This window comes from Carassius gibelio, chromosome A25 (assembly GCF_023724105.1).
Source record: "Carassius gibelio isolate Cgi1373 ecotype wild population from Czech Republic chromosome A25, carGib1.2-hapl.c, whole genome shotgun sequence".
Lineage (NCBI taxonomy): Eukaryota > Metazoa > Chordata > Actinopteri > Cypriniformes > Cyprinidae > Carassius > Carassius gibelio.
Genome location: NC_068395.1, coordinates 8,116,882 through 8,133,775, shown reverse-complemented (window position 1 = coordinate 8,133,775; position 16,894 = coordinate 8,116,882). Strand labels below are relative to the sequence as shown.

The window sequence follows — 16,894 nt, the reverse complement described above, 5'->3', positions numbered from 1 at the left end:
AAATACAAAGTCACAGCCACCAGGAGAGTATATAAAGAGTGATTCTGGCTAGAAAGTTCCACTCAAGCAAGATGAAGGAGCTACTGGTGCTGACTGCTCTGTGTGTGGCCGTGTTTGCCAAAAAGACCTTTGAGGGGTGAGCTCACAAATCTTGTTTGCAGTATTCTAGCTTAAATGAATAAAATATATATGTGTTTTCTGCATGGTTATGCACCAAAACACGAAAACAGTGCATCATTTTGCGTTGCGTTTGACGGAGGAAGCTGTGGTTTCTTCAGTGCTGAGAGTTTAGAAGAAGGATCATCATGGTCAGAGCTAAAGTGATAAAATATAAAGTGTGATCTTTAATACTGATAGCTTTACTTTACACAAGATGATGAAGGGAATACTATTTTTAACTACTCTGTTTTGTGGCCAATTTGGCAAAAAAATACTTTTGAGAACTGAGTCACTTGAGTCTTTAATGATTATTTTATCCCAAAATTATCCTTTTCTCACCTTCATGTTGTTCCAAACCATTCTTCTGCAGAATGCAAAAGTTGTTGTTTTTGAAAAATGTCAGCGTCTTTCACTGTATGGACATTTTTTTTTAATTTGCAATGAAAATTAAAATGGAGCCACATATCTTAAGTAGCATTCCTGCATGTGTGCTGTCTCTACAGAAACCAGGTTCTTCGGATCACCGCAAAAGATGAGGCGCAGATTTCTCTCCTGAAGGAGCTTTCTGAACAAGAACATCTCGAGGTAAGTCCCCCATCAAGATGAGAGATCTACATTCTTTGGGTTTCTTTGTGAATTTGTGACCCTGGACAACACAAAACCAGTCTTAAGTCGCTGGGGTATATTTGTAGCAGTAGCCAAAAAAACATTATATGGGTAAAAATTATTGATTTTTCTTTTATCAAAATCATTAGGATATTAAGTAAAGATAATGTTCCATGAAAATATTTTGTACATTTCCTACTGTAAATATATTAAAAATTTATTTTTTATATTAGTAATATGCCTCAAGAACTTCATTTGGACAACTTTAAAGGGGTTTTCTCAGTATTTAGATTTTTTCAGATTCCAGATTTTCAAATAGTTGTATCTCAACCAAATATCGTCCGATCCTAACAGACCAAACATCAATGGAAAGCTTATTTATTTATCGTTCAGATGATGTATATTAGCTTCATTTGACCATTATGGTTTTGTGGTCCATGGTCACATTTTCCTTCTGTGTTCAGTTGGACTTCTGGAGGGAGCCCATTCATGAGTCCTTGCCTGTGGATGTCCATGTCCCGTTTCACAGTCTCCAGGACGTCAGGGCATTCCTGGGAAACAATCAGATCCAGTATGATGTCATGATCATGGATGTCCAGGTGGGATTATTCATTTTAACTTTTTGATTGCATGATTACATTTAGACAATAAATCATCATATGAAACCCATTCTTTGGCTACACCAGGATCTTTTTTGTCAGTTGGACACCTTTAATCTTAAATATTAAGTAACCCTTGAGATTTTAATTTAATATTTCAATTATTGACCAATTTATGTTCAGGGTTCTCTGATGTTGGTTAATGGACACAACATTTTGTGTTTTGCTTTGATTGTTTTAACCCCACGGGGAATCCTTAGACTACACCACAATACTGACTTTTTGGTCATCTTTAAAGTATAATTAGTGTAATCAGAAAATGTAAAGTTGAAACTTAAAAAAAGTATATTATTATTCTTGTTTTGTAAGGACTTGCTGGATGATGAGGAACGTGAGATGGTGAAATATCGTTCCTCTCCAAAAAGTACTGATGACTTTGTCTACACCGACTACCATAACCTGACCGAAGTAAGTTCTGCACAACTTGAATTATATATGACTGTATTGGATTTCTATGTTTAAATTTTTTAAATTGTTTTTCAGAATTTTACCATGTTGTATCTATTAAACTATTTTACACAAAAAAACTATGCACTGTCATTTAATCTTCACCATGTTTTTCTCAGATTTACTCTTTCATAAACATGCTTGTGGCAGAGAACAGAAAACTGGTCAGCAAAATTGTGATTGGTCGGAGCTACAAGAAACGGCCATTGAATGTCTTGAAGGTAAGAATAATTCATAATTTAGCTTTTGAATCTTTCAGTGTGGTCTTTTGGATCCCACTGTATATGTATAGGCCCAAATATCTTGATCCATATGCAGTGTTTTTATTAAATAATTATGCATTCATCATTGTATCCTCACGTCCTCTCACTCTCAGTTCAGCACTGGAGCGAACCGTCCAGGTATTTGGATTGACACTGGCATCCACTCCAGAGAATGGGTCACCCAGGCCAGTGGAACCTGGTTCGCCAAAAAAGTAAAGCTATTCATCTCTAAATTAGCAAACACAAACAACTCAACATGTTTTAAAACAGATTTGAACAGAAACATACTAAAGCATATGTATATGTTGTATGCAGATCGTGAAAGACTACAAACGTGATCCAGTCCTCACCGACATCCTTAACAACTATGATATCTTCCTGGAGATTGTCACCAACCCTGATGGTTTTGCATACACCCACAAAAAAGTGAGTTTAAAGCCTGATGTCTGGAAGACTTCACATTCACATTCAGTTCAGAACAACAATATTTTGAAAATGTATTCCAATGGACTGCTTTTCAATTGCAAAAGAACCGCATGTGGCGTAAGACCAGAAGGTCGAACCCTGGCTCCAGGTGTGTTGGTGTTGACCCCAACAGGAACTGGGACGCTGGCTTTGGAGGTGAGATGCTTTCATCATTTCAGTCTTTTGCATATTTTAAATAAACGGTAATAGTCCTTTTTTATTTAAAGGAAATAAATAAATAAAGAATTTAATGTATTTAGGGGAATAAAAAAAAAGAATAACGGTAAAAGAACAAGAACACATTCAATCTTATTTGCCTAATATGTTAATTAAATACGGAAAATCCTTCTCGTCTCATCACATTCAACTATGAATTACAGGCTATATTTTGTGATGTGATATTTTGTAAATTTGGTATTTTGAGAAACAAAGTCTGAATTCTTTTTATGATTATTGTTTTTTATTCCGTAGCAGAAACTGGTTTCCAAAGTAGATGACTGAGGCAGACCAGCCTTAAAAACATTTAGTCAAATATTGGATAATTTGGCCATTTCTGATTATTGTTACATTCTAATCAATGACTATGGTGGTTATGGCCCTGCTGTAAGAGGCTTTGAAGATTCCAGTTGTATGTAATACTTTCTTGTTTTTCTCTGTTTTCCAACTTCAGGTGCTGGTTCCAGTGACAACCCTTGCTCTGAGACGTATCGTGGACCCACAGCTAATTCTGAGAGCGAGGTCAAGGCCATTGTGGACTTTGTGAAATCTCACGGCAAACTCAAAGCATTTGTGTCCATCCACAGCTATTCGCAGATGCTCCTTTATCCATACGGATACACACACACTCCTGCAAAGGACAATGATGAACTGGTATGCATGTGGAAACATAAAATTCTAGATAAATGTAGCAGCCATTAAAATCAATTCTGTATTGTCCCCATAGAATAAGCTCGCCGAGAAGACTGTCTCTGCCCTGCAGTCATTGTACAACACTCAGTACAGATTTGGAAGCATCATTAATACCATCTGTAAGTTTGATGAGATTCATTTCAGTTCATATCAGTTTTGCACCCTGCTAACAATCTCTCTGTTCACAGATCAAGCCAGTGGAGGCACTATTGACTGGACCTACAACCAGGGCATCAAGTACTCCTACACCTTTGAGCTGAGAGACACTGGCAGGTATGGTTTCCTCCTGCCTGCCAATCAAATCGTCCCCACTGCTGAGGAGACCTGGCTGGCCCTGATGACCATCATGAAGCACACCAGGAAAAATCCATATTAAAAATACAACAATATTTCTGTGATGAGTCAAAGTAAATAAAAGAGTGTTAATAAAAAAAAAAAGCAACAAAAACCTTTACCGTTTTATGGATGTTGCTTTAACATAAAAAATAAATTTTGATCAGCCCTACAAATCTCTAGATACTGACTGATACACAGTATCTGTACCATAGGAAGTATTGGTGTTTATTAGAGTATTTAATAAGAGTTTTTTAATTGATCAGTATCGTTTGATATTAGATACTTGACTATCATTCTTATTTCTTTTATTTGTACATTAGATTAAATTTGCCATTATCTAATGGCAGTGGTGTATCATTGAGATACTATTATTTTGTTGTGTTTTTGTCTATTTAATTAGTTTTTTTTTTATATAATAAAATAGATATAAACAATGTTAGGGGGGGGGGGTGAAATGCTATTTCATGCATACTGAGTTTTTTACACTGTTAAAGAGTTCGATTCCCATGCTAAACATGGACAAAGTTTCAAAAATTAAGTTGTACGTTTGAAGGAGTATTTTTGTTCCAAAAATTCTCCAAAAATGTTCCGGTTTGTCACAAGTTACGGAAAGTTTTTTTCGAGTATGGGTCTGTGTGACGTTAGATGGAGCGGAATTTCCTTATATGGGTCCTGAGGGCACGTTTGCCGGAAGAGCGCGTGCTCCCGTATAGCAGAGCAGAGACATTCACTGATCAGAGCGAGAGTGTCGCGAAATGTCACAGAAGTGTGTTTTTGGTTGCCAGGGCAAGACAACCCTGCACAGATTACCAAAAAAAAAAAAAAAAAAATCAGCATTAAGGGACCAGTGGATGGAGTTTATTTTTACGGAGCATCAAGTGAGTTGTGCAAGTGTTTTTGTTTGTTCCCTGCATTGCGAAGATGCTTGTTTTACAAACAAGGCCTAGTTTGACGCCGGATTTGCATATCGTTTATTTCTTAAGGATAATGCAGTCCCAACGAAAAAGGGCCACGATCGTGTGTTGGAACCGCAGGCGGTGAGTAAAACTGCTTCATATATCTCTGTGTTGTTAACTTAGCTATCGGCGCGTTAGCACATCAAGTAAACAACAAGCGATGTTGTCATCAAACTGCACGAGTAAAACTGCTTCAAATATCTCTGTGTTGTTAACTTAGCTATCTGCGCATAAGCACATCAAGTAAACAACATGCGATGTATGGTGTGTGTGTATTTAAATACATTTCGTCCCCTTATTATAAGGTTCTATCTGACATTTTTGTCAAAATTGAGTTATTCACATATTCTTATTCTGTGTCAACGTATTTACATTATGTGATAGATTTTTTAATGTTGGGTACATTATGGGACTTTTTGTTTAAAAAACTAAAATGTTTTATCTATACAGTCGAATGGAACACAAAAACTTTGAAGCTTTGAAGCAAAACTACTCGGAATGCAGATAGAACCTTATAATTCCAAGGTGACGATTTGCTTAGCTGGCCACATAATGCATTTCAAGACATAAGTATAACCGTTTCTATTTCTTGGCAGCAAACATTTTCTGCCTCAGTTGGCATCAAACTGCAAACTGCATGACGGCATAAAGTGGAACTTAGTCATTTTCCAAAACCGCTAAGCAAATATATACAGTTTCAATAACTTACATACCACATAGAGATGTCCTGCTGTAGTCCTTGCTGCTGCTATCTTGTTCAATTTCAGCCTCGGGATCTGATTCTGGATCATAAATAAACGGCTGAATCTGACTGTTAGCCATGGTTTGTTTTGGATGATGGTTTTTTTTTTTTTCTTTTACTGTCTATATTTTTTCCTCATGGTAATGTCACAGCTTCCACATGCTCTCAACGCAAACAAGTATAGGTCTCTGCAGGAAAGTAATGGGAGTTACGAGATCAAGGTGTTTTTTCACCATGATAACTGATTAGTTGATGTAATAGTGACGTTAGGTTTAGGGGTGGGGTTGGGTAAGGGGGATCATTTAGATTGCATGATTCAGAAACACCCAGCAGTTTCAAAACACCCACATGGTGATAAACGCCCACTTTTGCTCTGCAGCGACCTAAGTCTCAACGCAAAAGCCAACTGGCACTCGTGATTCTTTAGCTCCGCCCACAGGTCACGCCTCCAGGCGCTCGTGTATTTTCCGGTAAAAATCGGTACAGACTATCTTTCTCTTATGAATATAATAAAACTAAAGACTTTTTGGAGATATGAAGGATGCAGTACTACTCTATATGCACTCAACTCAAGATTAACAGGAGATTGGGTGAAAATGAGCATTTCAATATATATATATATATATATATATATATATATATATATATATATATATATTTTTTTTTTTTTTTTTATTCAGTTTTGGGTGAGAAACGTTGCAATGGCATCTTGCTGACATAAAATACGTTTGCAGTTTTTATATATTTTATTTTAAGTAGACGTTTTAGTATGTTATACTAAATTAAACATACCCTTCAGCAAATCTTAAAATGGATATCCATTTATCCAACATACAGTGCATTATAAAGTTGTGAAATTTACCTGTAGCATTGATTTCAGTTTTGAATGATTTAAAACATTGATTTTAGTTTTTAGTGATTTTATTGTTTGCTTTTATCTTAAATTTATTTAGATAGAGTTTAGCATTTTAATATCGACCATTTGTCCAGTCACCTTTTGAGGGTCCTCCCCCAGCCTCAGTGTTATCTGTTCCACCTCTACACCTTTTTTTAACGATTAAATACCAGTATGCATACTATCTAATATTTGTAATATGTCATATTAGTGTGTCCCATATCATAGTATGCTGATAACAGTAACTGACAACAATACCAAATCTCTGGTGAGTCCATGAAGAAGGAATCGTGCATGATTTATCAGCGAATATTGCAGACAAGCAACTATTGCGATAAATATAGTGATTATGCTACAGTTCTAGTATATGAATCATGAATTTTAAGGCTAATAATTTTAGTTAAATGCTAATCATGTGGTTTCAAGATGCAATTTTATTTCACCGTTATACTACTACTTACATAAAAGTTCATACTTTCAAACTGCATAAAAGAGTTAATAAAAATCAAATAATCAATAAGCGATGGATAATACACAGTGTAAAAAAAAAATCTTAATATGGTACTATGCTATTCATAAAAATCATTTAGGCATCACTTGGGTATAAAATATAAAATAGATTTTTATTCAGCCTTCAATACATCATAAACCAGGTAGCTTTCATTGATTAAATTAAATGACTTATTTGGTCAATAACACAATGTTTACAACAGAACAGGGATAACTGATTCCAGTCAATAAGCACGGAAACATGGACAACAAAAGGCTAAAAAAAGCACTTTCTACCACTTCATGTACACACTGACTCCAATAAATGCACTTTTAAGTTCCTTCATCAGGCTCTGCAACAGACAAAGCAAAGTTTCAAAAAAGAAACATCATCTTCATTAATGGCCAAAATCACATCTACATTCAAATCACAACCGAGTATATGCCGATTATGAAGAAAAATCTTTTTGCATTGGTTTGGAAAGCATTGAACATTAGATAAATGCACTAAAAAAAAAAAAAAAAAAAAAAAAAAGCCCTGCCTTTAAGGCAAAATCAGCACATCTAAAATATTTCTAAAGCACTGCGACATTCATAATGTACCTACTGAGCAAGTAGACATACAGTAGCTAAGCCAGCATGCTCACTGAACAGAAAATGACGACCAAGAAGTGCTTACTTACATAAAGCATTAAACCTACAAAAGCATTAAAAGATGTTAAAATTCTACACATCTTGTACCATCATTATAGTATAAACGGCCAGTGATCCCGAAAAACTGATCAGAAACAGATTTAGATCTTAAACATGTAGTTTGGATTTGGAGTCTGCGGTGCAAAATAATAAAACACTGCCACTTGTGTGTACTACCAGAACCAAGAAATGTAGTGTAGTTCTGAGAATGTGCATGTGGCATAATACGAGTAAACTGAAGAAAAAAAACACAATTGTATAGATTGTCCATGTTCACAGGAATCCCGCAAAAGTAAAATATAAAGGCTTTATTTGCATTGGAGTGAAGATGACAATGATGAAGGTAAAATTGAGTGTTATTTCCAAGGTTGACTGCTCCGTGAACGAGCACTTTCTGATCCTGCTATGGACGAGCCTTGTCGACTCCGAACTGTTGACGCTTTAGAGCGAGCGCTGCTAGTGGACATTCTGCTGCTGAGACGACCTTAAATGGGGAGGGGGGGATAATAACCACACTAGTTAAGAGTAAAAATTATACACATTATTAAAAATGTAGCCAATAATATTTGATAATAATTATGGCAGCAAATCATCATATTAGAATAATTTCTGAAGGATCATGATGCTGAAAATTCATATTTGCCATCACACAAATAAATTTTCAACAACAACAACAAAAAAATCATACTGAGATGGCTGTGGTTGCATTTAGATATTTTGTTACCATCTACTGGTAAGTTGTTAATAATACAGTGAAAATGGTTATGATGGTTTGATCAGATTTGAAATGGAAGACTCACTGCTGGGCTCACTGGGTATGAACACTTCTTCTAGGTGATGCTGGATTTTGCTGAGGTCTTCTGAGGTGAACCGCCACTTTCTTTCTGCTGGCTGGGATGTCTGCTGTGGAACCGATCGCTTACGACCTCCAGGTCCCGAGGGTGACGGCACACAGGAGATGGGAATGGAGCCAGTTGTCATTCCCTCAGGGAACTTCTGTGCAACCACTTTTAAACCTTGTTGAGAAAGGAAAAGATCAGTTAAAGAATAAATGGCATTAAATACAAATTATGTACATGTAAAAAACATGTATGTTATTGGAGATCCCCGAGACCCCAATGATCGATGTATAAATATATTAATCTGAAAAAGGAACTTGTTATTTCCCCTTCTATGAGAAGTCATTACATTTTTTCATGATGGACTTCTCGTCTGACTCACCCCCTGACAACATGAAGAGATTCTCGAAGCCTCTCTCACACATGGTGGTGGCAGCTTGACTTGCTATCCTCTCATCCTCATCATACAAAATGATGATCTTCCCCGATGCATTTTTCTGCATAGTTGTAAAAGATTGTAACAATAGTGATTCACACCAGTACACAAGAAATTGAAAGGACAAAAATCATTTTTCATTAAAAGACAATAACAGTGTGTGGCTTGATTGTTTTTTTCAATCCTATCAATTTATGAAAGCACAATAAATATTTTTTTTTTTGTTCTTGTATGAAATAAATTAATTTATTCCTCCATATAAATATAAATATATAATAATCATATACTACTAAATAATATAGCATGTATAATATAATAATAATTATAACAACATAGGTTTGCAATAAAGATTTGAGTTCCAATGAATGACTAATAAATAACACAAATTATAAAAGTAAAAAACAATAAAAGAAGACATATGGAAGTGCATTTCATACATTTACAATAAATATATATATATATTAAATCAATAACAGAAATAGAAGGATACATAATCAAGCACTTCTTTCGTGTATGGGTTCATTGTCCTTGATAAGGTCGCAATGGGGTAACTATATGCTACGAGCAAAAAACAGATACGTTTATTAACAGATAACATTCATATTAATTATTTTAAAATGTCTCAAAACACGGTTTCTAGGTAAGTTTCCTACCACTGATTATATGGCACTGGTCATACTGCTCTCTGTCCCGCACATCCAGCAACAGATATGGGCAGTCAGGATAAGGGCACTCTGGGATGTTGGAGGTAGACACTGGAGAGTTTGGGATGCTCCTCTGTCCGTTCTTGTCCAGATCCATTTCTCCCACACCACTGATAACACTAGGATTGAGCACAGAGATTCTCAGTTACACGGAGTGAGGACAGTCAGGGGTTCTCACCGTTACAGGCTATATCTCATGGTTTTCCCACCACAGGGTCTCTGAGGACGGAGTCTGATTGCACTGACTCAATTGAGCTTGGGGTCATGAGAAAGCAGTCTAGCCAGCCAATCAGAGCTCTTGTGGGTACACAGTAGAAGGAATGTTAAAGGGGGCATCAGTTAGATGCATAAAATGATATTCTGATGTGCCTGGTCGAATTAAAGAGATCGCTTTATGTGTTAGTTACAAACACAAGGGTGATTCAGCTACCTTTGGAGTGTAGATCTAGGAGAAAATGCAGTGTCGCCAGATTCATCATTGTTGATACTCTGTGAGGGAGGAAGAGTCGGCTGGGGGGAACCATTTGTCTGATCGGACAGATGATCAAGGACTGGTGATGCAGAGAATATTGAAACATCATCTGAAATCATATACAAAAAAATTAAAACAACCACAAATGATTGTCAGGGACTTTCTATGCAGTTGCTAAAGTGTGGAGACTCTAATGGCCAGATCGCAATATTTTTGCAGTAAACACAAAAGTATTTTTACCTCCAAGATTCTTTTTTTTCGCTCTAAATCTATAGTCTTCTCTCACAAAAGTATTCAATTTCCCATGGAAAATTTTAGTTCACTTGCAAACTTTTAAACCTTTGCGTCCACCCTAAGGAAATTTGCATTTGCTCACACAGCTTTTTAATTCTCTCACTAAAATATTTCATTACACCAAGAAACTTTGTGTTCACTTGCAAATTCTTGTTAAAAAGTGGTTGTTAGGGTACTATGGATGGTTGCTAAGTTTAATTCTTTGGGATAGGGCTTTGTTCAAATCATTGTTCCTAAATATAAGCAAATTCAAATATAATAATAATGATGTCAGCAAAAATAACTGACAAAAACAATTAGAGTAAACATAAAAGAGAAATGAAACTCTACCTTCTAATCCCTCGATTTCATCTTTAAAATTGTCATCGTGCTCTGAGACTGAAGCAACTTGGATTAACTGGGGGAAAAAAAAGATATAAAACACAAAATATAAAAACATACATTCAGGTATATGTTAAAATTACACTACTGTTCAAAAGTCTGTGGTCAAAGATCTTTTATTATTCATTTATTCAGCAATGACACAGTAAAGGAATTTATAATGTCACAAAAATATAGATTTCAAATGAATGAAACCAAACTTTTCCAAAAAAAATATTAAACAGCACAACTCTTTCAGCATTGATAATAATAAAAATGTTGCTTGAGCAGCAAATGAGCATATGAGAATAATTTCTGAAGGATCTTCTGACAGATGGCTGCTGGAAATTCATCTTTAACATGACATGAATAAATTACATATTTATATTTAATAAGAAAATGGCACTATTATTGTTTTTTTTTATGTGTTTTTACTCTACTACAACTGGAAGTAAAGATGATGCTTTGTTTAATTTATTGTTCACGTACCAGCTGTGCAAATGTAGTCACTTTCAGTCTTTTGAACAGCTCGTCCTTCCTATATCTGTAGTCTGGGAAGAAAATTACATAAGAATGCATTTCAAATTATGCTGAGGTGTTGTACAAAAAATCTGCAACAATTTAGATGTATTTTACCTGGATCCTGAGTGTTACCATTTCTCACTTCATCTTTATTTAAAGACAAATCACTTAAATTCACTCCCAAAATATCAAACTCCATTTTGATACTGGTTAAACTCTCTAAACTGGACTTTAATATGCCACTGGCTGCTACAGACTGAGGCGATTTCTACCAACATCTCTTTATATCTTTGGCGAGAACTCCATAGTCCAGCCTCACCACCAAATCCACTGTAAGATGCCAAATGACAGACAGCCTCGACAGAGGATTTACTGTAATCTACAGTACAATCACCATCCTTTACTCATGTAGCCAAAAGAAGGAAGGATTGCTTATCCTTGAGAAATCACAAGGAGCCTGTAACAAGATGACCAACGTGGACAAAAAGGACTTTTTCTCCTTATCAAGTAAGTTAATATGAGTAGGACAAGTGTATCTGGAGACAAAATAGCGGAAACAAGTCATTAAGTGCCTGTTCACACAAGATGCATTTTTTTGTAAATACTCCATTGTTTGGAATTTTTTTCAAATTTCAGCAATTGTAAAGTGTTAGAATCACTCTTTACTTCTCAAGTAAATGCACCATGACATTTTTATTTATCAAATTGATTTCTCCACTATAATATATGAATTATTTCATTCATAACTTACTTTTCCTTGCCTCCTCTAGTCTCTCCATGTATTTTGTCAGACTGGAACCTACAAAATAAACTAGGTTAATCATCATATACTTGATCATAGATGCAGGGGATATTCAAAAATGTTTATGATTTCTCACACACACACACACACAAAACACACACACACACAAAACCTGAATACCTGTATCAAGTCGAGTTTTTACATGTTGATATCTTTGATTCTGTGGAATCCTCTTCTTTAAATACTGCGGGGAAAGAAGCACCCATTTTAAGAAAACATTCTACAGATAAATGCATTGTGCAGTGGCTCATCTGAGAACATTATGTCTATGAAGCAAACACCGATTTTATAGAGCATCAGTGTTTGTCAAAGTCGCCGTAAACTCTAATAACATCCATTAGATTAGACAGAAGGTTCATGTATTGATCGGCATTGTTACAAATTAATACAACACGAAAGCATCAGTCGTGAACTGATGTTGGATGGTCAGACAGACAGGTAACGTTATGCATGTGATGGTAAAGGTGGAGCAACTGCCCCGGTGTCACATTCCCTTTAAACGTTTTTCAAATTGTACTTTGCATAAAAATAAAACCACTGACCTCAGAGTCGCCAATCCCCCGTTTCACCGACATCTTCTAGTAGTTGAGCTACGGCGGCTAACGTTAGCTTCTAAAATCAAAACTCGTCGCCTCTTTGAGCAACGCCTTTACTGATTGGTCCGTTGATTTGATGATCCAATCAGTGTCTGCGTTTTTATTGTCTCAATGTTGAGTTCTAAGAGTATACCGTTTGGGTTGTTGCTGAGCAACGGCGTTATTTCCTATGCTGTTTAATCCTATGGTTACAAACAACTGTGCAGTGAGAGAGAGAGCAGTTGGTCGTTTTATTATTATTATTATTATTTAACATTTTTATTAAAATATTTTGTGTGTTTTTGCATATGTATCGATATTTATTTTACCAGTAATTTCTCTAAAGGCATTTGTTTAAAATATTTGTCTGGTATCTGTAAGTTAACTCTAACTAACTCTACAGACAGTAATAATCTTCGCAAGACAATCTTGCAAATCTTAGATTTAATCCCAAAACGCCTTATGTTGCATTATGAGGATGATTAGCGGTTTCCGTTGGTGCACACATTTATATGCCCAAATTAGTATTTTGTCATTCCAAATATGACGGTATAAATGAAAATATTTAGACGAAATTTTGGGTAACGTTACATTTTCGCCGTTCTGTTCAAACCACGCTGACTCGATGACTCCGATCGTGATTGGTTTGGTCTAGGCGAACACGGCTGGTTTGACCGATTGGGAAGTGGCTCAATATGAAGAAGTTACTTCTTCACTAACAAAACACTATGAAATTAGCTTGTTTACTGCTATCATGGTATTTTGTGCATGCACTGTTATCATCGTTTGTTGAACATACACCAAGTATCATGATGTTTTGATGTTCATGACAACTTCTTTTGCAGCTACTGAATCCTGTGACAAGAACCTTATGATCTAGAACCTCATTCCTAAACCCAGAGCATTCAGGTTTGTGGGTCACACAGATATCATTACAGGAGTCCATTTTTCTCCAAGTGGTCCTTTGGTGGCATCTTCATCCAGAGATCAGACAGTTCGACTGTGGACACCCAGCATGTGAGTGTGAACAGATGCCCTCTTTTGAGTTTCAATGTATTATTTGTATCATACATTAATTATTCTACATGTGCATTGCAGAAAAGGTGAGTCGACTGTGTTTAATGTACACAGCAAGTGTTCGAAGCTTTTAGTTCTCCAGCGATGGCTAAAGGCTGGTCACGGCCTCAGATGACAAGTCAGTGAAAGTGTGGGGTGTCGAATGGAAGAAATTCCTCTACTCTCTCAATTAGCACACCAACTGGGTGCACTGTGCGAGGTATGAGTCTATGCATGTAACCTTTCCGGTTTTGTCACATAAAGTGGGATCTCTCTCATTGCCGCTTGGTCTGTCCCTGTCAAGGTTTTCACCAGATGGTTGTCTTGTTGCTTCCTGTGGTGATGACAGGACGGTTTGCCTCTGGGATACATCCTCATGTCAGTACATCAACATTTTCACAGACCACGGAGGGTGAGAATTGAGTGTTGCTGGTTTTTCCTGAATCTTTTTTTTCCTTCTCAGATTACTGATATTTCAAATGGTCTGTTTAGGTCGGCAACATTTGTGGACTTCAATTCAAGTGGCGCGTGCATTGCATCATCAGGAGCTGACAACAAATCTGGGATATTCAAACAAATTAATACAACATTACAGAGGTAGTAGAAAAGAGATCGTTTTGCATCAAACATGGTCATTTGTTAAATAGAGTCAGAGACTAGTCTTATTTTAAAGCATTTAACTTGCATTTGTCTTGCAGTTCATAGTGCATGGGGTCAACTGCTTTTCCTTCCATCCATCCGGAAACTATCTGATCAGTGGATCAAGTGACAGTACAATGAAGATCATGGATCTACTGGAAGGGAGGCTTATTTACACCCTTCACGGCCACAAGATGTCCCCCTCTTGCTAATAGAAAATTTGAAACCCAACTGAAATAATTAGGAATTTATCCAAAAAAAGTGACAATTCTGTGAGCACCCTCATGTCATTTCAAACAAACATTCTGTTAGCTTTTTGGGACACAAAGGAGAATAATATATACAGTTTTGCCATACAGTGAACATTACAATTTCTTTTCCTTTTCAGTTAATTGATTTTTTTTTTTTTTTGAAAATATAATTTTGGTATTAAGATTTCAAAATAAATATTGATTTTTCAGATTTTAATCCTTAACCTTTTTTATTTTTATTTTTTTTTATTTTTTTTTTACTGTCCATATTGTCTATGGTAAAGCTGAAGACAATTTTCCAAATAAAGTATTCTTTTTTTATTTATTTAATTATTTAATTTATTATTTAATTATGTCCAGTTTTGAGCTTTACAGATCTGGTCATAAACTGTCACTGAAAAGCAAGAATCGCATAAAAATAAAAAATAAATCTAAAGTTGTATCTGTTAATGTTAATTATTGAACCTGAGCTGACATGAACTAACACTGAACAGTTGTATTTTTATTAACTTATAGTAACAAAGATTAATAAATACTGTAACAAAAATATTTCTCAATGTTAGTTAGTTACTTGATCTTATCTAACTGGACATTATTGTAAAGTAAAAAAAGAAAGAAAAAAAGACAGGCTTAGAATTACGTTTTCATTTAGGGTGAACTATTCCTTGAATTTGATGTTTATTTAGTCCTACAGTCCTGAATTAAACACCCCATCTTTAGAGGAAAGGCTATATGTATTTTCCCTCCCTGTTCTCAGGGTCCAGTGTTGGCTGTGGCGTTTTCTCGAGACGGAGATCTGTTTGCTTCAGGAGGGGCTGACTCTCAGGTAATTGTGAAAAGTTCAATCCAGGGCATTTCAGTCAATGTTCACACTGCATGCATGTTTATTTGTGTAATAATCACTTTTTTTGGCATCAGTGCTCTCATTTCCTTAGATTAATCCCATTGTTGCTGATACTCAGTCTGGTGACCCTCAGGTGGTTGAAGTGGGACGTGTTCTTTTCTTCATGGCGGTAAGATCTGAAATCAGTCAGGAACTGTTTAATGTAGTCAGAAGTGTTTCAGTCCAACCACTAGGGGGAAATATAGGCCGGCCAATCTTTGAGCCCTTATTGAACAGTGTGCTCTCGCTGCAGTCACTGACACTCTTTTGTTATGTTTCATTTTAAATAATCACTCCTCATTTCATCAGTATTTATTAGCATTTCATCAACATTATTATGGTTTTGTCTACTCCATCCACTTATTTTCTCTGGCAAATCTAGCATGCTGTCATGAAACTAAAAGGGGGACAAAATCTTCAGAAATTAGTCAATTCATGTTAATTTTCCAATTTATGGTTTTCATTTAAATAGCTATTCTGATATTCAGATTTTTTTAACCATACTATTATTGTGAAGAAAAAAAAACGCAAAACTTGGATTGTTTAACATATTCAGCTCAACGAGTGTTGTTTGTGTGGCTGGCAGCTCTCCAAACCCTTATTATTTACTGCGTGCCTTGTTCCGATCCGAATTATGGGAATGTCCTCGTGGTTCCGTGCAAAATGCTGCGCTTTCTGCTTTACAAGCGGATTGAGGAAATGCAGTGAGACGGCACTCAGCAGACTGTGGGTGCCTCTTGTGTTTACAGGAAGTCTCTTTCTCTGACCCTTTCTCTCCCCCTCTCTTTTTTTTTGAGCCCAGTGGTTTTAGCTGTGTAGAGTAGCTCGAGCGTGAAAACAAAAACACACCAAGCACACACACGTGCCTAAAGCTGGGCTCTGATGTGACCTCACTTTGCCGCTGGAGCCATAGACTAATAATAGACTCCTCCACACAGTGACTTCAGCTCTCTCACTCACTGCCTCTCTCTTCCATTTGTCCATTTTGTCTGTACACACTGTACTGCATGGAGAAAACAATTGTCCGGCTTGGACGCCTGCACACTTATTGACTATTCGATTAGTTCTGCCTCTAGACTCACTGTAAATGTGTTGACTAGTTGTTGATCATGTGTCTTCAGTTGCACTTGTTCTGTATGGTGACAGCCGTGTCCTAGCATGTGTTGCAATGCATCTTTAACCACATTCATTTTTTGCAAGTCCTATCCGGATTTGATTCTGATTAATGAGTTTTAAATTCAGTTCCATTCAGTTATTGATTAGATTCTGTGTAATTTGGGAGTATTTCAGTTGTTATGACGAGTTATGAAAGACAGTTGCTTTCTGCTAATGCTGTAAATTCCACAGGGTAGTGTTTCACACTGTTTTGAACCGGTAACTTTTCTTTTTAATCTAGTCATTAAAGCTCATAGGAGACATTTGTATGTGAGTGAAACTACATT

At 36.1% G+C, this 16,894-nt stretch overlaps 3 protein-coding genes and 1 pseudogene across 3 annotated transcripts in view; 3 read left to right on the top strand and 1 right to left on the bottom strand.

The window, feature by feature from the left end:
- On the top strand, positions 1-3,956 carry LOC127947049 (carboxypeptidase A1-like). Its single transcript, XM_052543953.1, has 11 exons — positions 1-136; positions 663-744; positions 1,230-1,364; positions 1,734-1,832; positions 1,991-2,092; positions 2,248-2,346; positions 2,450-2,560; positions 2,665-2,755; positions 3,270-3,469; positions 3,543-3,627; positions 3,697-3,956. The coding sequence occupies exons 1-11, from the start codon at positions 72-74 to the stop codon at positions 3,882-3,884; spliced, it is 1,257 nt and encodes a 418-aa protein (XP_052399913.1). The 5' UTR covers positions 1-71; the 3' UTR covers positions 3,885-3,956.
- A 3,085-nt stretch (positions 3,957-7,041) lies between these two features.
- On the bottom strand, positions 7,042-12,772 carry LOC127946956 (centrosomal protein of 41 kDa). The gene is made up of 11 exons (XM_052543799.1): positions 12,591-12,772; positions 12,169-12,232; positions 11,998-12,045; positions 11,214-11,275; positions 10,695-10,761; positions 10,029-10,179; positions 9,548-9,717; positions 9,385-9,452; positions 8,841-8,955; positions 8,420-8,635; positions 7,042-8,103 (listed from the first exon to the last, which is right to left on the bottom strand). The coding sequence occupies exons 1-11, from the start codon at positions 12,621-12,623 to the stop codon at positions 7,976-7,978; spliced, it is 1,122 nt and encodes a 373-aa protein (XP_052399759.1). The 5' UTR covers positions 12,624-12,772; the 3' UTR covers positions 7,042-7,975.
- A 722-nt stretch (positions 12,773-13,494) lies between these two features.
- Positions 13,495-14,448, top strand: LOC127946890 (POC1 centriolar protein homolog B-like; annotated as a pseudogene).
- Positions 14,449-15,415: 967 nt separating this feature from the next.
- LOC127946957 (POC1 centriolar protein homolog B) overlaps positions 15,416-16,894 on the top strand; it is a 36,564-nt gene continuing 35,085 nt past the window's right edge. The window contains exon 1 of the mRNA XM_052543800.1: positions 15,416-15,582. Within this exon, the coding sequence (XP_052399760.1) occupies positions 15,577-15,582 (6 nt within the window). The 5' untranslated portion in view covers positions 15,416-15,576. The remainder of the gene's footprint in view (positions 15,583-16,894) is intronic.